The sequence below is a fragment of the Papilio polytes genome, unplaced genomic scaffold (genome assembly GCF_000836215.1).
Source record: "Papilio polytes unplaced genomic scaffold, Ppol_1.0 DF823934.1, whole genome shotgun sequence".
Classification (NCBI taxonomy): Eukaryota; Metazoa; Arthropoda; class Insecta; order Lepidoptera; family Papilionidae; genus Papilio; species Papilio polytes.
The window spans coordinates 58757-81646 of record NW_013525270.1 but is presented as its reverse complement, the minus strand read 5'-3'; the positions used below and the strand labels follow the sequence as shown (position 1 = coordinate 81646).

Here is a 22890-nt window from a genome sequence, read left to right as displayed (position 1 = left end):
GGTTTTTTTCCAAAATACTTTCTTGATTATTATTTGTAATTAATAAAGTTTGTTTCAAGTGTATGTTATATTCTTTTCTGTAGTTTAATAATAAGCCATAATAGGTAAATAATGTAAAATGGTGCAACCACAATTCGCGTTGTCTTGGGATTCATACAAAACTAACATCTGTGGCGGCTTTAGTGCTTTGCAGCAGGTATAACTGTATTCCAATAATAATGTTCAAAATACATGCACTCAGCACAATACAATACCACAATAAAAAAAAATGGTATAGAACATTTTTGTTCAAAGTATAATTAAATTACTCTTATAGAAAACTAACAAGCATAATTATAAAATTGTCAAACATTAAACTACTTCATGACATGGAGGACCAAGTCAAGTTTCATACTGAACATTATTAGCTTAATATTTTGTAATTTTATTTTTCAACTTAATTTTATTATAAATGTTTTTTTTTTTAATAAATCCTATTTAATTTTTAAATAAATTTGTGAGACTTTTAACAACAGCATGATAAGTCAGTTTTCTTTATGTTTGTTTTAATTTTCTTTTTAGAATGGGGAGTTTGTTGACATGACCCTGGCAGCTGATGGCCATCTTGTGAAGGTCCACCAAGTGTTGCTAGCGCTTGCTAGTCCATATATCAAGGAACTGTTGGCTTCTGCCCCATGTCAACACCCAGTTATATTTCTTAATGTCAGTATTTATTTCAAATTGAATGGAATACATCTCCATACATACCTTTTAAGTCAATGTATAGCAAAAAAAAATTGAAGACATAATCATATAACTTTTTTTGTTTCAAATAAACTCAAAAATTACTGAACAGATTAATCTTAAAAAATCTTTTGCTATTATAAACAACTTTATCATGTAAAATTGGCATGTTTACTCCTTTTTTTTTAATTATGTGCAGCTGAACAATGCTAGTAAGTCTATTGCTTCAAAGATATTGGATGTTTCAGAATGTATCATATACAACATTATCACATTTGCTGGAATATATTTACACGGGAGAGGCACTCGTTCCATCAGTCAATCTTAATGCATTTGTAGATGCAGCTAAAGCTCTACATATAAAGGGACTTGAAACTATTGTAAGTAATTGATAAATATTCTTAATTTTGAGAGATAAACATAATTGATTAAGAGATTTTTAATGATATTTCTACACAATGTTATAGTGTAATACTTTATGTATGTATTGAAATAACTTAGAAACTACTGGGTTGAACTATATGAACACAAGCAATCTTTCTAATTTTTTCAGGTTGGCTATGACACACCAGTTACTAGTACATCAACTAAACAAAGTGATGAAAACAGTAAACATGTGGTTTTTCCTGGGCTCAAAAGATTAGTTTCTGCTAATAAAGATATTTCTATAGGACAGGTGAATTCAAATTTTAACTTTATCTTAAATGGCTGGGAACTATTGAAGTTCCTCGGCCCTAAAAAAGGTAACATTCAACTTGCAATTTTGCTGATGTGAAATCCAAAAAATGTATGGAACTCAGAATAACTTTAATTTAATTTTTATGCTATTTGAAACATTTTGTCGCACAAACTTAAACCAATGTAGGGTAGATCTAAGAAGCAAGTTATTAAAAATGTTATGGTCTAATTTGAAATAGTTTTTTTATTTTTCATTTTTCGCATCTCTAGGAGCAGATGTATTTCTCCCCTTGGCAATGTATATGTTTAGGAGTTTTTACTAGCAAAATTCCTATTTGAATGTTATTTTAAGGGGGCTTGTTGCTTGTCCTTTGGTTAGTAAACTCCATTCCTCAAGCTTCACATTATTGATGTGGAAATTTTAGAGCTAATTTTTCTAATAACGTTTTTTTATTATTTTTGGAATGATTTTTTTAATATTCATATTACAGGAAAGCTTACCACTGAATGCACGCAAGATAATAATAAAACACAGTCAAACTGAATCTCCTGTAACTAGGTAAGAAAATACTATTATTGTAACATAGGTTTACTTTACTTACTTACTTTTTGAAATCTATTAACATTTGTTTTATTTTTATTAATTTTATCTTAGTAACACAAATGCAAGAGTTTGGATGGATGGATGTTTGTTACCATGTGACTCAATAATGGCTGTATGGATCTGGATGAAACTTGGTATAGATGTAGAATACTGTTTGAAAGAATGTATAGGTTATAAAATGTATATTATATAACTAAATACACACACTCACACATATACTACACACACGAACACACGCACTTACTCACGCACTTACTCGGATTCATACACACACATACTCACATGCAATATCACACACTAAATTAACTGTAATATATATTATAATATTATATTTTCCTTTGTTATGTAGCAACTTACTCTTAATTAAATATGATAATTGATAAGAGAAGACAGGACCTTCTCATGAAACACAGTTGTTATAATTAGTTCAGGAGACAGAGCCCCAATTGATTCTGTAAAAATGTTTTTTGTCTAATAAAGAGTTTTTTATTTATTTATATCTTTCAATTCCAAGTGGACAGAGTAGCGAGTGAAAGCTAGTATCATGTTAAAGTAAAATAAAAATAAAAATCACTTAAACCTAAATAAAAACCTTGTTTTTTTTTTAGATCCATGAAACAAAGTCCACAAAGTAGCAATGTGAAGGAAGATTCTCAAGTGTTCTCTGACTACGACAATATCGGTAACGACAACCATGATGACGACGACGACTACGCGGTTATTACCAAAAAGAGAAACTTGGGGAATAATGTGAAAGGTTAGTATTCATACATTACTACAACCACACAAAAAACTGTTGTGAAATAGAAGCAATTCCGCGTAGTCTGATGAGTTTACCTTTTCCTCCGTTATCTTAGGTTTGTATGAAAGAAACCACATCTAGTAATTACTAATTCTTTGTTATGTAGGATGATCGCAATTACAGCATATTCTTGTTTATCCTTTTTTAAATTAGACTCGCTACACCTTAACATTAGGCTGAATATTTTCACGCTACTCATCTCAAAGAGTTAATAAACTGAAAAAATAGCAATGCGAGAAAGGGACAAAAATAACGAAGCGATAGAAACAAAGCCATGGTAATTGTTAATCAATACATTTGCAATGAATTTGAACTTTAGCAAATGAAAGTTTTACGAAAAGTAAACAATAAAATAAAGTTTTTATAATTTCGTACTGATGAAGCCGCACGATCACAGCTAGTTTATAAGGAAGGGATATCATATATCGTAAATTTATTTCTTTAACTGTGTTTGTTTTGTCTGTTTTGTTTCAGTACAAGGGTCAACACCGAGCACGAATTTACCACAAACTTCCAACACCAGTTTACAATTTACAGTGTCAATTAGAGGTTCCTTACAAGTTATATTGAACAGATATATGTACAATTTGAATTCCACTCAGAACTCTGGCGTGAAACGATGGCGTTGCATTGATTACAGGAATAACAAATGTACAGCCTTCCTCGTCACTAAGGGAAATGTTGTATTAAACAGGTGGGAAACTGTTACATGTTTCTTAATAAAACGTTTAATGCAGTACCAGGTCTAAAAAACCTGGTATCTCGCTTACAGTGTGAATAAGAAATGTATAAACCATAGTAGTATAGAAATGTATAAACCATAAACCATAGTAAACCAATATATAAACCAACCATAGATTTATCTCTGGGTGTGATACATTTGGTTCCAAAGGATCTGAAAGAATAGAAAAAAAAATCTGCCGCTTTTAATATGTTTAAACCATTAATTTAGTACCATGCAAATACACTTTTTTTACTCAAACAATCTAGGTTCAATTTTTTCTTTATTGTTCCAATTTCAAATGTCATGTTAATTTTTCTTTCAGTAACTTAGTATAATAAAAATAAATAAAAAACTGTGAAAACTAGAGACATGACCTTGACGAAATAACTAGTCATATGTTTTTTTATTAAAAAATAAACTAATTTTTAGGGCTAATCCGCATTGTCACTCGTACCATGATAAAAAGATATTGGCCAAAATAGAGAAGCATGCTGTCTTCTCAGCTCTGGACGACGCTGAAGGTTACAAAGAGATGGAGCGTAAGAGAGAAGAAGAACAACAACAACAGCAAGAAGAAATGGCAACCATCAGTGATGATTATAGTATTCTACACACCATTAAGAAAGTACAAAAAGACCCTATTAAAAATAACCAATAATATAGTAATTATTTCTATTTTGTATTAAATTTTGTAAGTTGTAAAAAGAGTTTTATTTGGAATTAGCTGTCGTCCGCAAGTTTATAACAGAACTAGCTTTCGCCCGCGAGTTCGTTCAACTTAGAATTGAAAAAAAAGTGAGTATGTATTCTTCCAGATTCTCTACATCGATGACTTTCGTAGGATCCGTTCCGCAGTTTAAGCTACAAACTGTAACAATCATCCATCCATCTAAACTTTCGCATTTATGATATTAGTAAGATTAAACAGTAGAGCATAATATTCCCGCGTGCTTACTTTCTACTTCGCTCTTTTTTTTTTCCGTCATAATCCTGTTACAATCGGAGATGCCTTCCCGGAGATTACAAAGGCAGCCTTGCGCACAGACGAAAAGAATGACTTTATTATTTTTACGTTATCAGTTACACAAATACAGCATGGTCGCAGAATATTTATGGTTTTTTTTCAATATTACAGACACTATTTTATTGTATGTATAAATTTGGCATACTTTACAGCGTTTAAATTATGTCAACACAATATCTAGGGCATATTTTACTGATAAAATAAGATTTATAACTTGTTTACAAGTGTAAAGATATACAATAAAATTATCGTCAACTAAAATCAAAACCAATTAGTCCATGTGTTTTAATGAAAAAATCAGAAACCATCGACCGGCTTATAAAAAGAACTTAAAGTGAAAGGACGCAGAGGTTTTTATTTAGAACAAATCCGATTATTTTTTGTTTTCAATTTTAACATAAGTTATTGACTCTACAAACGAACGAAAGTTTTTTTTTCTATTTCCACGTGGATAAAGTCGCGAGTAATAGTGACTATATTTGCCTGATTATACAACAGTTTTACTGCGAACTAATTAATTTACATATCTGTGGCGACATTACAACATTCAGTATAATGCCGGGTCTCAAGCAGTATTCAAGAATGATTTCATTATATCTGCTCATACTTTTTAACCTAACATTTTCAAATCCAATACCCAAGGAATATGTGATACAGAAATTAATGAATGATTCTACGGTGAAATTATTGCAAGAATATATAAGAATAGATACAAGCCGTGAAGAAAATGTTGGTGAGTTTTGTATATTTTTTCATTGTATAAAACAGATACAAAATTCGAAACTAGTAAAAGTCCATAAATAATATAAAGTGCAAAGCTATATTTTGGTTTGAAATGTCGAGGAAAGTCAAGGGTTCGAATCTGCATTTGGATTATATTTGTTAAACATAATCGCACATATAGTTTGTTTTTAGAATAAGTAAAGTATGTATAAATTGTAGTTTCATAACATCCAATCTAAAATGTCTGCTCTCACAGCAATATGCCAATGTCCATATTGATATATAACAATGTCAGTTTGTAAAGGAAGTATAAAAAACGGGTCACTTAGCCTTTAGAAAGTCAAAAACATTATCTACGCATACGATTCACGCCCTTGAAACCTTGAAGTATTTAAATATTTATGTATACCTTTGTTATTTAAATTGTAAATACGCAATTAATTATTGTGTAAATACATGAATTACCTTTATACCATTTTAGGTATTAACCCTCTGAATACAGCGACCAAGTTTTTTATGATTGTTATTTTATGACCTATGCATAGTTGGACACAACTTAGTCTGCGATCTTACAGATTATGGTATTTCTTTTCTCGTAAAAAGCTAGAGTAACTTCTCTTATCTTAACTAACATTCACTTTCAGAATCAGCTGTTTTGTTTTGGAAACGGCAGGCAGACGCTTTAAATCTGCCATTTGCAGTACACCGACCAGCAAAAAAGCCGATCTGTGTTATAACATGGACAGGCTGCAATCCTAAACTACCGAGTATTATATTAAATTCACATACAGATGTCGTAACAGTCGCAAAGGTATTGCTAAAAACTTTAATAAAAAACATATAACTTTTATACTTCGAAATGTGTAAAACGCTATTCCATCACAATATATTTTAGAATAATCAGCTATTCTATCTATCTATATTACCTAAATAAAATATCATCAACGTATCAAATTTAAAGGTTATTATTATTGTTTTAGCAAGAATGGACACATGAACCGTTTTCAGGATATATCGACGAGAACGGAGATCTATACGGCCGTGGGGCTCAGGACACCAAAGCACTTAGCATCACCTATATAGAGGCCATCAGGACTCTCATAGAAGAAGGCGTTAAATTACAGCGAACTATTCACGTGCTTCTGATGCCAGGTCCATTATGATTTTTTAAGTAACTAAGAAATTAGCTTGTGTTAAAAAAATTTAATTATTTAATCTACAATCTAATAAATTGTGGAATAACTAACTAATTAACTACCAACCTAATTAACTAATGATAATTAATTTCAGATGAAGAAACTGGCGGTTTTAATGGTATGATACCCTTTGTTGAAACTGAAGAATTTCGTGCCTTAAACCCTGGATTCTTTTTCGACGAAGGTTTATCGTCTCCTGACGGCAAACTGTACGCTACATATCAAGATAAAAGACCTTGGCGTAAGCATCTGCTGTTCTTAAAACTAATATAATTATAAATATTGTTGAAATAAAGAATCACTGATAAGAAATTTGATATTACAACTTTTCTACAGGAAATACTTGGTGGTGGAAAAAAATATATGATTCATGATAAAAATGTTCTAATTCCAGTTTCGTGGATTTTGAAGGCATTTTCCTACTATAGATGTTTTCTCTTAATTCTCTTCATTTCTTTAGTAAATAATGTTTTTTATGTAAATAGACCTTTTTTAAATATGTGTCGGTTTTATAGAGCTTAATGTAACACTTCACGGAAAAAGTGGCCATGGATCTACAATTACAGAAGATAGTGCTATGGAAAAGGTATTAAACAATCGTATTTCATTTTTAAACCGTTATTTAGATTTAATTGTATTTTTCTAAATTGATTTTTCAATTTTGTTGTCAATTTAATAGTTGCAACGGTTATTGGATATTACAAGAGAATTCAGGAGACAACAGAAAAAAATTATGAGTTCCAAGGAGCCAACTGATTACGGGTCTTACTCAACCCTTAATGTTAATATAATTAATGTAAGTTGTCTGGGAATAATTTAACTATATTGTAATTAGTTACAGTATAATAGATAATAATACTCCATACTAATATTATAAATGCGAAAGTTTAGATGGATGGATGTTTGTTAGAGTTTCTAGCCTAAACGGATGAACGGATTTCATTGAAATTTGGTTTGGATGTAGAGGATAATCTGGAAGAACACATAGGCTACTTACTTTTGTTTTTAAATTCCACGCGGACGGAGTCGCGGGCGAAAGCTAGTGACACATAATATGGTACGAAATGCCTATCGTAACTTCGTAAGATTGTTAAAAATGAGTTTTACTGTTATCTCAGGGCGGCGTTGCTACGAACATAATACCCAGTAATGTTAATTTGGTAATCGACATGAGGCTCGCGACATCTGCTCAAGTTAGTGACGTCAATGCTATGGTAAGTAAGATTGTAACGCATATAATATATTGAATATTTTATAGTCTTTTACAAACGAGCTGGCATTCGCCACCATAGCAAAATCACCAGTGACCACCACCATATCAGCATACTTACATACATACATTTACATACATCATCATTTGCAAATGCGTTTCCTAAAATCGACAGAGAAAGGGAGTCACAGAAAGACCACATCTGACGTGTCCCCTTGCCGTATAAAAAAAGGAAGAGAACAATAATTTAACATTCAGCTAACACTCAAACGAATTCTCTGTAATTCCTAACCTTTAAGTATTGCCTTGCTGATTGATAATTAGTCTAAATTTCAGATACAGTCTTGGATTGAGCAGGTAGGCAATGATACTGAAGTCTCGTTCATACGGAAAATAGAAGTGTCGGAACGCACTATCCTGGATGGATCTAATCCGTACTGGGTAGCTTTAGTTAGCGCTCTCAGAGATATGTAAGTTATTTTATTCACTTGTAATCCTAATCCTGTAATAATAACGAGGTAACGGCTCGTTCCGAGGCTCCTGAGGGAGCCCTCGAGCTTAGTTACTCATAAACGAGGTGAACTAAGCGCCATCTGCGCTCGGCCGCCTCAAGCCCGGTGAATCTTTAAATGCCTCTTCAAGGCAAACAGTGGCCATTCAGTCACAAAAAAATGATTATAATAATGCGCTTTTAAAAATTATTGATTTACTTTAATGAACAAATAATGAAAACTAAATTCAATTTCAAATTATTTCATTGCTGACTTACGAACTCTTATTTAGTCAAAAGTGTTGTTTATGGCTTTACTCTACCTTTCATAGACAATGAGAATTATAACAATATCTTTTTTTAAGTATTTCGATAGTACCAATACTCTACTATACTAATATTTAAAGAGGAAAGATTTGTATATTTGTACATATTAAAACAACTCAAAAATTACTGGGTCGATTTCAAAAATGTCACCATGAAAACGCTACGTTATCAGTGAGTAACATAGGCTATGCTGTTTATATTTTTTTTTAATTCCACGCAGAAGTGAGCAACAGCTAGTATATTATATAACTATACGTTTCCAGGGATCTACAGATAGAGCCGATCGTGTGTCCTGCCACGTCCGACATGGTTGTAGTGAGGAATAAAGGATTCCCTGCGATTGGTTTTGCCTACAGACCTTATACCGTGCCGCGAATACACGCTGCAGATGAATATATAAACATAGCTATATTTCAACAAGGAATACGAGTGTACGCTAACATACTGAAAAGGGTAGCCAATTTGACATAATCATGTGTCGTAATTTATAAAGCAAAATGTGTTTTCTTGGTAGAAAACTACAATAAAACAATAATCTATTTTTATTTCATTTCCACAAATACCAATTATTTAATTACTATGACACATTATAGCATATTATATAGTATATTATTATACAAATAAGGTAAACAGGTATTCTAAAATCATTGAATAGGTAATGCAATGCAGCAGTGAACAAAAATAGAGTGTAATAATTAAAATATCTGATAATTTAATAGACTGGTGTGATTTTCTTGTATTTAAAAACACCTAATTTGATTACATTTCTTACACGTGGTGAATTTCGGTTGATTGACCGATATCTATATGTAAAAAAGTTTTTAATTGCATTGCATTCATAAGTAGCATCCAACCTTGAATACATAACAATCGGAAAGCAAAAACGACCGCGAACGCAAAAATGTCTGTACCGTCTTTAATAATTTTTTTCGCACTATCCTATACAGTTTTAACTAGTCCAATTATTATAAGAAAGTGTTCGCCTAGAGAATGTAATAATCCATCTGTAAAACTTTTACAAGATTACATAAGAATTGATACAAGTAAAGAAAAAAATATTGGTAAGTTTTTTTTTTATAATTCGAATCGCATAAATAAAAAATAATCACGCATTTCCACTATCGAAACACTAAAACATTGTTACTTTATAGAGATGAGAGTAAAGATCTGTTCGGGCAGTGAAGACCAACACTAACATGCAAATACTACTTTAGTATTTAGAGTTTTACTACAATTTTAGTATTTATGCTGGGTTTCCGATCTTTCTATTTATTTTATCGTTACATATTTGAACTATGTTTCAATAGATTAAAACTCAAGTTACATAGTTCGGAAACGTATTTCATAAAGTTATCAAACCAAAAACGTTTAAGAATAGTTAAACAGAGCTGGGAAACCGGTCATTAGACATTTAACGAATTTTTGAATATATACCTTTTCTTCCATTATAAGTATTGCATTAATTTTACGTAATATAACTTATTTTACAAATGTTAGGAAATATTATTTAAAACAGAGTGCGCTGTAGAATTCTGGAAAAATCAAGCGGACAAATTGGGCCTGCTCTTTGCGGTGTACCGTCCTTCTGGCAAACCAGTTTGCGTGATTACATGGCGTGGCAGGAATCCTAAACTACCAAGCATTGTTCTCAATTCTCATATGGATGTAGTACCTGTTGAACGGGTAATGTTGAAGTAGTCCATAGTAAAAACAAACGTAGTGGTTATTATTTGTATAAAAAAGCAATTTAGTTAGCAGTGTTTAAGTTCTTTGTTTAAATCTTAGCAAAACTGGACATATCCACCGTTTTCTGCATACATTGATGAAAATGGTAAACTGTTTGGACGCGGAACACAAGATACCAAAACCCTCAGCATCACTTACTTAGAAGCTGTCAGGAAGCTTTTGATATCAGGAGTCAGATTGCGACGGACTATACATCTATTATTATTTCCAGGTATTATTTCGTAACTCCTAACTCCTTCACTGTCTTCAGACCCTTATCAACATGTTGACCTTCTAAAGGTCGTAGCATAATGCTTAAATATTGCATATTAAAGTAAATGTTCAATTGCATCGGTTCATATTAAATAAAAGACCATGTTTACATTAATACTAAAGCATATTTCAGATGAAGAGACTGGTAGCTTTAATGGTATAATTCCTTTTATCGACACAAAGGCGTTCCAAGCTTTGAATGCTGGTTTCTTTTTCGATGAAGGTATAGCGTCGCCCGATGATACGGTATACGTCTCGTATCAAGATAAAAGACCTTTCCGTGAGTATTTTTTTAAATGTCTATCACGATAAGAGGGAAAGAGAAAGGTAGAGTAAGAGCGGGAGAGGAAGAAATTAATAAAATGTGTCTTTTACAGAAGTTAATTTAACATTATACGGAGAAGGCGGCCACTCCGCGACGCTACCTAAAAGAACCGCAGTTGAAAAGGTGAAACGTTTAATGCAATACGCACTTTTTATACAGATTAATACTGATTTGATATTTTTTCAGTTACGACGGTTATTAGCTATCACTTCGAAATTTCGCGATCAACAGAGACAAATGAAATTGTCAAGAGCTGCAACGGATTATGGATCTTACACTTCAATTAATGTGAATATTATTAGGGTAAGCCCTCCTTGATCTAGGTTTATTTTTTTGTAAACCGTTCCATAAGTTTTTCATTGTTTATTGTCTATCATGAATATTTACGTGACTTGCGAAAACCCTCTCGTAAGGTTAGCAATAAAATTTGTATTAGATATGTTGGTGTACTTTATGGACGCTGCACAAACCTAAAACAAATTATGTCGATTTTACGTTACGAAAACCTTCTCACGAATATTCGTGATAAGTCCTCAGAAATATATTCATGTATATTTGATCCTTTTTGATTATCTTTGACATTTTCAGGGTGGTACTTTTACAAATGTAATACCAACTCAAATAACTGTGGTGATCGATATGCGACTTGCGGTATCAGCTAATATTAGTGATGTTGAAGCAATGGTATGATAAATATTTAAAATTAATTATCCTTATTCATTTATTAACAATCCAAATCTTACTTCAAAGAAATTATAGCTTATGGTCATTGATGAATTAAATAAAATATCAAAAGTTAAAAAATATCTTATTATTACATGACTGGTTTTCTCCGGGAACTTGCAATATATAACTTGGAACTATTTATGAAGTAGAAATGTTTTATGAATTTAAATATTTCAGATACAATCTTGGATTTCTGAAGTAGGTAACGACACTGATATATCGTACATTAGAAGAGTCGAAGTGTCACAGCCAACGAAATTAGATGCTGCCAATCCTTATTGGGTAGCTGTGGACAACGCAATGAAGGATATGTAAGATGCATTCATATAACAGTCACTCAAAACTGAGCGTGTGTAGCAGACATCATTATCTTTGTTCTTTCAAAAAGAGTGAGCGAGACCTAAAATTACCTTTATTTGCAGGGGTATAAAAGTGCTTCCAATCGTATTCCCAGCTACATCAGATATGGTCTCGATCAGGAATCGGGGAATACCCGCGATCGGCCTAGCGTACTTACCTCGCACGGAACTATTGCTTCACGACATAGACGAATATGTACAAGTCGAAACGTTCTTAAAGGGAATACAAGTATACATTCATATTTTACGAAAAGTTTGTAATTTACGGTGATTCTTTTCAAAATTATGTTCGAATATATCGTAATATGTATGGTATTTTATACTGAAAAAGCAAATCTATACTTCCATACTTTTTTTTTACTTTTTGATATAATAAAGCGTAAACACCCACTTCTTTGTTGCCTAAGATGTCAGCAATCACAGCATATTTTTTTTGGAATAACTCTTTTTTAATAAAAAGCCCTACACTTACGTCACGCTTTAGGCTACAACTTTTCACGCAGGTACCTAAACCTAGCGGTAAATATTTTGGATAAAAACCCTAATGTGGGAAAGAGACCATAAGTTGCTGCCAACATCAAGGAAGCAAGGTTGCCATGGTTTGTCATCATGTCATGTCATTTTGACATTAGCAATTGATAATTTGATAAATGTGAACAATTAAATGAAATGAAATATTTATAATTCTATGCGAATGAAGTCGCATGGGAACAGCTAGTAAACCATAAATTCTGTTATATTTTTTTTTGTTTTATCTACACATACAGTTATTGGAAGAGGAGTTTTCTAAGGCTTGTTTACACATAGTTTAATTAATTATATATTTGACTTGATAACTGAATTTAATCAATGCAATATACCGAACGTTACAATAATTTGCATAAATATCAAACAAGTAAAACGGGTAAGGATTACGATAATCGGAGCGACTTTTTAACCATATTTTAATTTAGTACTTTGTATAACTTTGCATGCCAATAGTTTTATCATTTTATGCCCTGTTTTTCGTGGTTATGTTGTAAAAAACGATATATCAACTTAAACACACTACATCTGGTAAATGTAAAGGTTGGAATTATTTTAAAAAGCCAGTAAACATTACTGAAATAACGTGATACTAGATTAATATTTAAATTTAAAAGCATAGATAGTATTTTTTTAGTAGTAAAACTACAACATGAGTGGTCTTATATAAGGAATCGATAACTATTAAAATTCACTTGTTAAATTTAAAAGGTAAAATAATTTACTAAGATAAGTTTAAAACTCGGAATTAAAATTCACAAAGGTAAGTTTTAACTAACTTAATAAGCAAGTTCATTTTGAAAAAAGTTTAAATTTTGAAAGTACATGTTAATATTTATATAGATACACTAGCCGTTGCTCATGACTTCGTCCCCGTGAAAAAAAAAGATATAGCCTACTTGTATGTTACTCGTAGATATATTACCTTTCTAGTGGTGAAAGAATATTTGAAATAGGTTCAGTAGTTTTTGAGTTATTTCAATACGTACAAAATATAAATCTTTCTTCTTTATAATATAAAGTATATGTAAATTAATAAATTAAATAAAATCTGAAATTTACTTAGGTCTGAAGAAGATATTGTATAGTTTACAGAGATCTAGAGAATAGAACTACGTAATTCACAATGAGACACCTACGGCAGATTTTGTTAGGTCTATGCCTAGTAAATGTATTTGTTAGTTCTGAACCACGGAAGTGCGAGGAATATATTTGTTTACCCGAAGTGTTGAGATTCCAAGAATATATCGGCATAAATACTGTATCGGGACAGGACTTGTGTAAGTAACATTACAGTATTAATTAAATTATTTAGGTGAATAAAAGGCAAAACTTCAAATAACTTTATTTATTTGGCATTTTCATTATTAGTAGAAAATAATTTTGCTAATTAATTAATATTCATCATCATCAACTTGCCCTTATCCCTTAAGGAGGGTCGGCACAGTATGTGCTGCTCTTCCATACATCTCTATCAACTGTCATATCTGAATCGACTCCTCTCTTAATCATATCATCTTTCACACAATCCATCCTTATTTTCTTCGGTCTTCTTCTATCTTTGTAGCCATCCACATTCAATGTTAATACTTTCTGGTTTATGTCCCCCTCCTCTCTCCGCATAACATGTCCATACCACACTAAACTTTTGCTTCTCAATTTCATTGGTAATTAATATTAGATAATATTAATTAAGAACTAATCTAAAACCAACAGTAAGAAAGTTATTTATCTCCTGGTTTAAATAGGTAAAATTTTATGATTAATTTGATAATAACCTTTGTATATATTTTAGCCGCAGCTGTAGATTTTTGGAAAAGACTAGGAGATGCTCAGAACGTGGAAGTAACAGTGTTCGAAGGAGTCCGAGGTTTCCCTGTTGTTATAATGAAATGGCCGGGAGAGAACTCATCATTACCTAGTGTGTTGTTAAACGCACCTATGGATGTTACTGACGCTTATTATGGGGTACGGCTTTTATTAATATCCGTGGTTTTAGGACAGGGGTGGCGAATATTTAATGCGTTCTTAGAGGTGCCATCGAAAATATTTGACTGCGATTATTACGTCAATTCCATGGTGCACTTACTTCATTCTTTCGTAGTGTTTTTATGACTTTCGACGTGCTCAAAATATTATGTCGTGTGCCATTTATGGCACGCGTGCCAGAGGTTGGCCACCCCTGTTCTAGGATCATTAAAACACTGTATCACTAACCTAACCTAAAAGAGTTTATTATTTGTAGTTATTAGCTATGTGGTATATCAATATTTATGTAATTTACTAACAGTATTCCAATAGATTCAGTATCTTAAAATAGCTATTTACTTATAGGAAAGATGGACATACCAGCCGTTTTCGGGCAAAATTAATGATGAATGTGAGATCGTGGGACGCGGCACTCAAGGCGTGAAGGCGGCCGCCATGCAGTACTACGAGGCATTAAGTAATCTCAAACGATGCGATGTTACCTTACTCAGAGATGTGTACTTAGTGTTGACACCAGGTATGATACATACGGTACATATAGTGGTAGAGAAACGGAAATTTGATTTGTAATAAGACTAAACTAAAAACTGTCCATTAGCCTATCAAAACACAAAAAAGGCTTCCCCCTCATATTAAAAAATCAGGTTACTGATAGAAATCAAAAAATCTCAGAAAAAGAATTTTCTGAGATTTTTTTTTAAAGAAACGCGAAAATCTATTGGGTTTTCTCTTCAAAGAGACAACTACCATTTTTCACCATTCACAATGATTCAACGTAAAAACGTAACACAATTTTATATTTATTAACCGAAAATTTAATTACTTTTGAATTTATTACTGTAGCATTAAGCCATGAATAATTGAATTAATAGAGCAAATTGAATTTTCCAGATTTCATTACCTTTTCTCAAAATGGTTTGGGTGTTTTCGTGCAAACCGAAGAATTTCAGAACATGAACGTCGGAATCGCCTTGACCGTCGGTATTGGGAGTGAGGGACCAGAATTGCCTATTCTCCACCAAGATAAAACACAAATAGGTAAGAATTACTAACAACATCGCTACAATGACATTTATCATATCGTTTATATTTATCAGGCTACTATTTTTCTAAAGATGGATATTTAGGGAAGGTGTCCCCCTACTGATGTCTTAATATTACAAACACAAATATTAATAATTTAATAATTAGTTATTTACCATTAAAATAACTTCAGGTTTGCGGGTTGATTGCTATGGACAATCTGCATTTTCTGCCCTTTTGATAGATGTGAATAAAACAGCTGCAGGCCCGGTATGTATTGTAGTGTAATATCAGATTTGTCTAAGATTTATTATGAAAAAGGTTTGAATTTTACCAAAGATCTTTAAAAACACCAATTTTACAACCTTAACTCAAAAGTTTCGTTTGGAAACAACAGTAAATATTCTAAATTGGTCCAACCTTGTCTTGTGAAAGAATTATGTCAAGTGTGATTCCATGGCCCAAACATTTGTACAGCATAGCACCATCCTTATCATCATGTTTGACAAAATTGAGATAGTTTTATTTTTTTGTGATAGCAACCTTTAGTTATTTACATTTTCCAGTGTATCGCATTCTACAACGCTTACGTTAACTACAGAGAAGAGCAGTACACAAAATCATTGGAAAGTAACGATTACTCTGAGTATACTGCAATCAACTATGTCGGTCATTTAGGTGTTAATGCAGTAAGTATTTTAATTTCTAAGGGTCAGTCAAACCATTCGCTGATACAGTTGGCAAATGAGGCAGGCCCTAAAACTAGTTAACATGTCCATAGGTCCATAACAGGTCCACGCATTAAAATCATGGTACGAGGAATGACACTAATGGTTTCTTCGTTATAAATTACATGGTAACTTTTTTAAAAAACAACACCTCTAACAAATTACATCACAATGTAAGGTGTGTGATTATAAATGATACCTAAAGAGTTTCTTATTTCTTACAGGATAACATACCTTTCCGCAAAATACCCGCAAGTTTAACAATTTTCATTAGCGTGAACTTAGCTCATGATACGTCTTTGGAACAGTTTCACGAAATTGTAAGTAATGTTTCTTACTATTAATAAGTCAATATCTAAATTACGACTATACTATAGACAGTAATTATCTTTTTAATTGTACTATTTTCTATTCTAGGAAAATGGATGGAAATCAGACGCCGTTGAAATCATTCGACTTTTCACATATGAAAGATCTTCAATAACTATCGCTAATGAAAGTAATCCTTACTGGGTAGCATTAAAAGATACTTTTGATGAATTGTAAGTCTATCTGAAGTTATTTTATACAAAAGGCAAACGAGCAAGCGGTCACCTAGTTAAATCCGCGACAATGGCAAAGCGACCGCTGCCCATAGACATCCTCAATTACAAATGCGTTGCCTACCCTAAATCGACGGAGGAGGAGACGCATATAAAGAGGATATTTTCCCTTCCTATACGTCTCCACCGTCAAATCTGAGATTTAATCTGGTCTATCTGAGGCCCTGCAACAGTTATACAACCCATAACTTAGATTCATAGTAACTTTTAATTTATTTTTCAGAGATATTACAGTAACATCTAAAACAGCTCCGTCAGTATCAGATAGGAGAATATTATCAAGTGCTGGTATTCCCACTTTCGGTTTATTACCGATACGTAACACACCGATTTTAGTGCACGCGGTCAACGAACGCTTGTCTATTCCCGTTTTCCTAGATGGTATTTGTATCTACGAGAAAGTCATAGAAAGACTCGCAAATGTACCTGACGATAAGGTTGCTGATGATCCTAAAATGTATTTAACAGAACCTACTTTAATATGATGTAAATATAAACCAAACAATCATTAATGTGTTTATCTTTTGAATTTAATGACATTCCTTACGGCAGAGTATTGAAACGACATTTAAATATGGCTACACTTAACTACGAACTGCATTAAAATTTCGACCTCAAATTAAGCGGCGCCTACGACGCGAAGCATAAAATTCGTTTCAATATCCGACCGTTAAACCTTTATACTTGTTATGATGACTATGAAAACTAAAGTAGAAAACTCGTACTCGTATTGCCGTTTATATTCTGAGTGTACCTTATCTGTCAGTAAGTTGGTAAATAAATAATGAAAAATTAGTGTTGATATCATAAAGTATGTCGTAATTTACATATGTGTATGTATGAATGATGTTTGTCAATAATACAAAAGCATTTCTTCTCTATGTAAGTTGGTTTCCGATTATGTAATCGTTTATTTATTTTCATTTGAGGTTAAAAATGTAAAGTACAATGATAATTCAATAAAATTGTTCTAAGTAGTAATAGACATACATAATAATAATGGAATGGTTCTCTGTCTAAATATAAAAGTTGTTAGCGAACAAAGGTAATAGAAGGAATATGAAATATTTTTAGGGAACCCTATCAATACAAAATATCTAATATAAAAATAAGTTGCTTTTACACCTGTAACGAGGTGTTAAGAGTGACCATGTATCTTAACTCTTCTTAAGTATTAAGATAAAATGATCACGACCGTTCATTGGTTTTCAAATAAGGTTTGAAGAGACCTTTACAACAACAGACATATGGAGATATTTTTTTACAAGTCTATAAAACACATCTAGTTGTTTAGATATAAATTGAAAATTATTCAGGGTTCTGCTTCACTAACGTATAATACTTTTATTCGATATCCATAATGTGATTACTAAATAATATATAATACTAGCTTTCGCCCGCGACTCCGCCAGCGTGGGAAAAATAGTGAACCAAACTGAGTAGCCTATGTGTTCGTCCAGATTATCGTTTACATCTATAACAAATTTCATCGAAATCCGTTCAGCCGTTTAGGCTACAAACTCTAACACACATCCATCCATCCAACCATCTAAACTTTCGCACATATAATATTTACTTTTTTCCCCCCTAATTTTAATAGCTAATTGACAATAATAATTTAAACACTAAAATGTAAGGTCTATCGTTCGTTTTTAAACGGAACCCTAATATTGAAATATCAAACATATTGTAATTAGGTTAAGTAAAGAACTCTTATCGTTATTACCTTAGACTACCTTTCCGCGTGCTTACTATTAATTACCTTAATATATTCTGCTTACAGTATAAATACCAATGTATTTAATTATTTACATATTTCCAAAATTTCAAGAATGTTCTCTATTTTGATGTACGTTGCGTCGTTAGTGATTGTAGGTGATAGTTTGACTATTGAGCAATTGTCTAGAATACCAGAGGTGCGGCGATTCCAGCAGTACATACAGATAGACACGGTTACAGGAAAAGATCTTAGTAAGTTTTTAAAAAATCACTTTTCCTTTACAACTAGTATAAGCGGGCAACAAAAATATATGACACGCTCCAATATGGACAATGTTAACATACTTGCAATGGCTTTTGTTGTTTCTGTGATTTTGAAGAGATTAAGAGCGGGCGCACACCTTTGACAATTATCGCAAAACTGGTGTGCGATTGTAGATTGTTTCACAACCAATTCCACTGTTTGTTGCACAACTAAAAACCGAGTAGTGTGTATACCTCCATATAAGCTCGACGAATCAAAGCGCGACCATACTCTTGTGTTCTAGTTTAGTTAATGTTTAAGAGGGACAATGTGATTTTATGAAAGCCGTTCGACAAATCAATCAACGATTTATTTTGTATTAATGGCAATAGGCGTCTTCATTATCTTTCTATTATACAAGATAGTCCAATAAAGGTTTACCTGTATCACATTATCTACATTACATTTATGTTATTTAGCACCAGCTGTTAACTTCTGGAGAAGACATGCATTAATTGCCCGAGCAAAGTTCTCTACTTATGAGGCAATAGAAGGTTATCCTGTGGTGATTCTGAAATGGCCAGGAAAGAATTCCTCGCTGCCTAGCATGGCGCTAGTCACGCATATGGATGTCGTGCCAGCAGACATGAGGGTATTTAACTCATTATATTATTAACTTTATCAGTTTTACCTATGTACCCTACGGGAATAGGAAAAGGACGAAATTTTTTTTTTACATTTGATGTTATAATTACAGGAAGGGTGGACATACCCGCCATTTTCTGCGCATATAGACGACAACGGTGATATTTACGGGCGCGGCACGCAAGAGAAGTCCGTCTCGATGCAACAGTACGAGGCTCTTATGCGAATGAGAAAGCAATCCGCTGCTCTTAGGGATGTCTACATGATTCTTACGCCAGGTATAGTTAAAGAAACAAATTTGGTTCCTGCTAGGGTTCAAATGTGAACAGCAAAGTAAAAGGTGTAACTTATAAAGTGTTATATGTATGTTACTATGCCAAATATTCTATCAAATTGGATTGTGAACATTAAATGACATGCCAAAAAGGGTAGGAAATGTATGACCCTAACTGTGACCTAACCTAACTGTGAATACATAAAAAAGTTGTCTCCTAAACGTAATTTACCACACTTTGCATTACACGAATCATAAATTTCTTCCAATGCCTTATTCCATCCGTTTCATTACTACTCAATTTACATTTTACTCATGTATAAAAATATTTCGCTCAACAGATAAGGAAACAGGATCGAGAAATGGTATTGCGCTATTTTTAAAAAGCAAAACGTTCAAAGAGTTTAGAGTTGGATATTTCCTTACTATTGGAGTACCTTCATCCAATGAAAACATCGCTTTATTATACCGTGGCAAGACACGATGGTGTGAGTAGTACTTTTTCTTTTCTAATCTCTAAACTAGATCTAAATTCTGAATGCTTAACAGACTTTCAACCTTAGATAGAAGAAGCAAATTAACAACCTCATATTACAGATAAATGTATCAAGTGATTTTTGTTTAACTATATTTTAAATGCTATTTTTAAAAAATTTGAAACCGTAACGCCTTCTAATTTTTCTATAGCTCTTCATGTTTTCATTTAAAATAAAATGTTAAGTAATAATAATATTATCAATTAGAATAATTTAAATATCACCAATTCGCTATCGAATGGAATTTTAATAAAGTTTTACAATAATCAGTAATTCAAAAAATAAAATTCGTCTGCTGTTTTTTATGCATGTATAAAAATTTGAATAGGAATTTATACAACAACATTTTCTTTTTGATATCAACATGGCTGCTTAATATTAGATGATTATTTTCTCTGTGGGATGTTTCAATACTTGTATTCTGTCTTTCTCTGTTTTCCTTGATATTTTAAAATCGGAACTGCGCTGTCCTAAAGGTTTCTTAACACAACGTTATTCATTTGTTTTACCATGTCATTACAACACGATTGGTAAGATAACGTCGTTAAATCTGCAGTTTGTACTCTTGAGAACACTTATGTTAGAATAATCAGGTGACATTCTTGTTCCAGCATTCGAAGTGAAATGTACCGGACCAAGCGGTGACAGCACTTTGTTAATAGATCCAGCTGTTTCAGCAGATGGAACGGTAAATAATGTATAATAACAATTTATTACAGTTAGTGGCTTGCTCTTTTAGTTAATATTAAGATGCTGAGTGAAAAAAGACAAGAGTTTTGTTGTAAATGTAATAGAAGAAGCAGTAATAGCAATTACACAGCAGTACAATAAGCTTGCACGATATTTAGCAATTTATTATATTGTTGTCTATATACCAACCAATAATATAGAAATCCTGGTCAGAGGCGTTGCAATTGCCTTTACATATTTTTTTTGTTTGTTAAACTAACGCTTGATCACGATGCCACATGAAGAAAGTGATTATGCAGTCCAAAATTGTTACGAGCTAGCTTAATAAATAGCTGTTTACTCTACATTACACAGCTTTCTGTACAAAGAAATTAGGTCCATATTTTCCCGCACAATGCCGAAGAGTATAATTCTTATGGCGATCTTTAATTATATTTCAGTGTGGGCGCTTCTACATGTCTTACACAAAGTACAGAAATCAACAGTACGAAGCGGCTCAAAAACTTAAATTTTGCGACATGGACAACATCACTGTTATTAATTTCGTGGGACCAAAAGTAAGACTTGAAAAATAATGCTAGTGCAATTTTTTAAAGGTTATGTAAACTTGGGTTAGAATTTAATAACTTTTTTGTCAACTGCCTGTATTTTGACAGGTTAATACTCTACTGGGTGTAATACCTTCTACCATTAATTTGTATTACGACTCATTTCTGGCGGTTAATACGAGCTTCGCACAGTTTGAAAAAATCGTAAGTAAAATATTCAATGAATTTTAGTTGTCTAAGAAACGGCATTATAAGATAAATATAATATTAAAGTATAATTGATGAGATATGGGCAATAATGAACTGTTGTTGGCAGGTTTACGAGTGGCTTAAAGAGGCAGGGCCTAATGCCAAGCTAAGGACATTACTGCGTCAGGAAGCCGGCCCCGAGTCTGTGGTGGACGATGACAATCCTTACTACGACTCTTTGCAAGTGGCTTCCACAAACTTGTAAGCATTTTGACACCTAGATATAAAGAAAAAGCAGTGATTCTATTACTTTATTACTAAAATGCATCTGTACCGTGAATCAACAAGCATTATCTCGATCTAGTTTACTTTGAACTAACGACAACAATAGAGCAATTATAGGCTCTTATGTAGGTTTTAAATAAAGGAATGTTAGTTAGGCTTACTCTTCTTATCACAAGATTCCTTAGGGCTTGTCTTAACCTTCGCATAGTCGCATATGTCTTGTAGTAATCTCAAATCTTGAGATCTCCAATGATTTAAAAATCTGATCTCCTTTATTGCACTTATTTTCAGGGATATAGCATTCTGCCCCCGCACCGCCTCTCAACCTGAAGAGGCAGCGTACGTGGCGGCTGCAGGCTATCCTGTCTTCGGCCTGTCTCCTATAACAGGCACTGAGAATCTCGTCCACGCTGTCAACGAACGACTCAATATACATACGTTCTTGGACGGAATCACAATCTTCGAGGAGATTTTTAAACAATTATTCAATTTATCTCCAGACAAAGTATCCAACGATCCCAGCGGTTATCTGACGCCAAAAAGTAACTGATGTTTTTGTTTTGATGATAAGTTTGAATAAAGTATTGATTTAATAAAATGAAGCTTGATTGTGTTTCAATAAGAATATTAATTAATAAATATTTATAATATCCTTTATTGTTTTCTTTTCGCTTCACAGATAAATGTTGAACGGTTCATGAAAATGAATTGGAACTTTTTATGCCACTGTATCCAGCACAATTAATCTGTTGTCTACTTATCTATATCTATACAGTTATCCTTTTAGTTAGTTTAGTTCGTCCTACACTTACGATTTAGGCTATATATTTTCATGCCATTAAACTTAGGTGGTAAATATTTTGGATAAAAACCCTAATGTGGGAAAGAGACCTTAAGTTGCTGCCAACATCAAGGAAGCAAGATTGTCAAGGTTTATCATGTCATGTCATTTTGACATTTGCTATTAATAATTTGACAAACGTA

At 32.6% G+C, this 22890-nt stretch overlaps 5 protein-coding genes across 6 annotated transcripts; all 5 read left to right on the top strand.

The window, feature by feature from the left end:
• Nucleotides 1-6: 6 nt before the first annotated feature.
• Nucleotides 7-4222, top strand: LOC106102028 (protein tramtrack, alpha isoform-like). Of its 2 annotated transcripts, none has more exons than XM_013281419.1 (8): nucleotides 7-196; nucleotides 562-702; nucleotides 972-1103; nucleotides 1277-1399; nucleotides 1893-1960; nucleotides 2614-2762; nucleotides 3282-3501; nucleotides 3961-4221. In XM_013281419.1, the coding sequence occupies exons 1-8, from the start codon at nucleotides 119-121 to the stop codon at nucleotides 4187-4189; spliced, it is 1140 nt and encodes a 379-aa protein (XP_013136873.1). In that variant the 5' UTR covers nucleotides 7-118; the 3' UTR covers nucleotides 4190-4221. The 2 variants fall into 2 exon arrangements, with proteins under 2 accessions (XP_013136873.1, XP_013136874.1); XM_013281420.1 differs by lacking the exon at nucleotides 7-196 and adding an exon at nucleotides 252-271 and having other exon boundaries at nucleotides 3961-4222.
• Nucleotides 4223-4997: 775 nt separating this feature from the next.
• LOC106102026 (aminoacylase-1-like) lies at nucleotides 4998-9049 on the top strand. Its single transcript, XM_013281417.1, has 9 exons — nucleotides 4998-5288; nucleotides 5923-6089; nucleotides 6259-6430; nucleotides 6569-6715; nucleotides 6990-7060; nucleotides 7154-7270; nucleotides 7593-7688; nucleotides 8021-8154; nucleotides 8765-9049. Exons 1-9 carry the CDS (start codon nucleotides 5111-5113, stop codon nucleotides 8970-8972), a joined length of 1290 nt encoding a protein of 429 aa, XP_013136871.1. The 5' UTR covers nucleotides 4998-5110; the 3' UTR covers nucleotides 8973-9049.
• A 47-nt stretch (nucleotides 9050-9096) lies between these two features.
• Nucleotides 9097-12256, top strand: LOC106102027 (aminoacylase-1-like). The gene is made up of 9 exons (XM_013281418.1): nucleotides 9097-9562; nucleotides 10018-10184; nucleotides 10287-10458; nucleotides 10633-10779; nucleotides 10877-10947; nucleotides 11011-11127; nucleotides 11413-11508; nucleotides 11728-11861; nucleotides 11973-12256. The coding sequence occupies exons 1-9, from the start codon at nucleotides 9403-9405 to the stop codon at nucleotides 12178-12180; spliced, it is 1272 nt and encodes a 423-aa protein (XP_013136872.1). The 5' UTR covers nucleotides 9097-9402; the 3' UTR covers nucleotides 12181-12256.
• Nucleotides 12257-12590: 334 nt separating this feature from the next.
• LOC106102053 (aminoacylase-1-like) lies at nucleotides 12591-17288 on the top strand. Its single transcript, XM_013281459.1, has 9 exons — nucleotides 12591-13714; nucleotides 14230-14402; nucleotides 14769-14940; nucleotides 15315-15461; nucleotides 15640-15716; nucleotides 16013-16135; nucleotides 16399-16494; nucleotides 16592-16716; nucleotides 17000-17288. Exons 1-9 carry the CDS (start codon nucleotides 13561-13563, stop codon nucleotides 17259-17261), a joined length of 1329 nt encoding a protein of 442 aa, XP_013136913.1. The 5' UTR covers nucleotides 12591-13560; the 3' UTR covers nucleotides 17262-17288.
• A 1056-nt stretch (nucleotides 17289-18344) lies between these two features.
• LOC106101987 (aminoacylase-1-like) lies at nucleotides 18345-22563 on the top strand. Its single transcript, XM_013281379.1, has 9 exons — nucleotides 18345-18747; nucleotides 19219-19391; nucleotides 19497-19662; nucleotides 20000-20146; nucleotides 20806-20882; nucleotides 21325-21441; nucleotides 21541-21636; nucleotides 21749-21882; nucleotides 22198-22563. Exons 1-9 carry the CDS (start codon nucleotides 18609-18611, stop codon nucleotides 22454-22456), a joined length of 1308 nt encoding a protein of 435 aa, XP_013136833.1. The 5' UTR covers nucleotides 18345-18608; the 3' UTR covers nucleotides 22457-22563.
• Nucleotides 22564-22890: the final 327 nt, after the last annotated feature.

Excerpts from the sequence above, each read along its gene's own strand:
- LOC106101987 (XM_013281379.1), top strand. The coding sequence starts at position 18,609 with ATGTTCTCTATTTTGATGTACGTTGCGTCGTTAGTGATTGTAGGTGAT. Across the intron at positions 21,442-21,540 it reads TTAATTTCGTGGGACCAAAA|GTTAATACTCTACTGGGTGT; the intron begins GTAAGACTTGAA and ends GTATTTTGACAG. Across the intron at positions 21,637-21,748 it reads TCGCACAGTTTGAAAAAATC|GTTTACGAGTGGCTTAAAGA; the intron begins GTAAGTAAAATA and ends TGTTGTTGGCAG.
- LOC106102053 (XM_013281459.1), top strand. The coding sequence starts at position 13,561 with ATGAGACACCTACGGCAGATTTTGTTAGGTCTATGCCTAGTAAATGTA. Across the intron at positions 13,715-14,229 it reads TGTATCGGGACAGGACTTGT|CCGCAGCTGTAGATTTTTGG; the intron begins GTAAGTAACATT and ends TATATATTTTAG. Across the intron at positions 14,941-15,314 it reads GTACTTAGTGTTGACACCAG|ATTTCATTACCTTTTCTCAA; the intron begins GTATGATACATA and ends TGAATTTTCCAG.
- LOC106102026 (XM_013281417.1), top strand. The coding sequence starts at position 5,111 with ATGCCGGGTCTCAAGCAGTATTCAAGAATGATTTCATTATATCTGCTC. Across the intron at positions 5,289-5,922 it reads AAGCCGTGAAGAAAATGTTG|AATCAGCTGTTTTGTTTTGG; the intron begins GTGAGTTTTGTA and ends ATTCACTTTCAG. Across the intron at positions 7,061-7,153 it reads AAGATAGTGCTATGGAAAAG|TTGCAACGGTTATTGGATAT; the intron begins GTATTAAACAAT and ends TCAATTTAATAG.
- LOC106102027 (XM_013281418.1), top strand. The coding sequence starts at position 9,403 with ATGTCTGTACCGTCTTTAATAATTTTTTTCGCACTATCCTATACAGTT. Across the intron at positions 9,563-10,017 it reads AAGTAAAGAAAAAAATATTG|AGTGCGCTGTAGAATTCTGG; the intron begins GTAAGTTTTTTT and ends TATTTAAAACAG. Across the intron at positions 10,185-10,286 it reads ATGTAGTACCTGTTGAACGG|CAAAACTGGACATATCCACC; the intron begins GTAATGTTGAAG and ends TTTAAATCTTAG.
- LOC106102028 (XM_013281419.1), top strand. The coding sequence starts at position 119 with ATGGTGCAACCACAATTCGCGTTGTCTTGGGATTCATACAAAACTAAC. Across the intron at positions 197-561 it reads GCTTTAGTGCTTTGCAGCAG|AATGGGGAGTTTGTTGACAT; the intron begins GTATAACTGTAT and ends TTTTCTTTTTAG. Across the intron at positions 1,400-1,892 it reads AAGATATTTCTATAGGACAG|GAAAGCTTACCACTGAATGC; the intron begins GTGAATTCAAAT and ends TTCATATTACAG.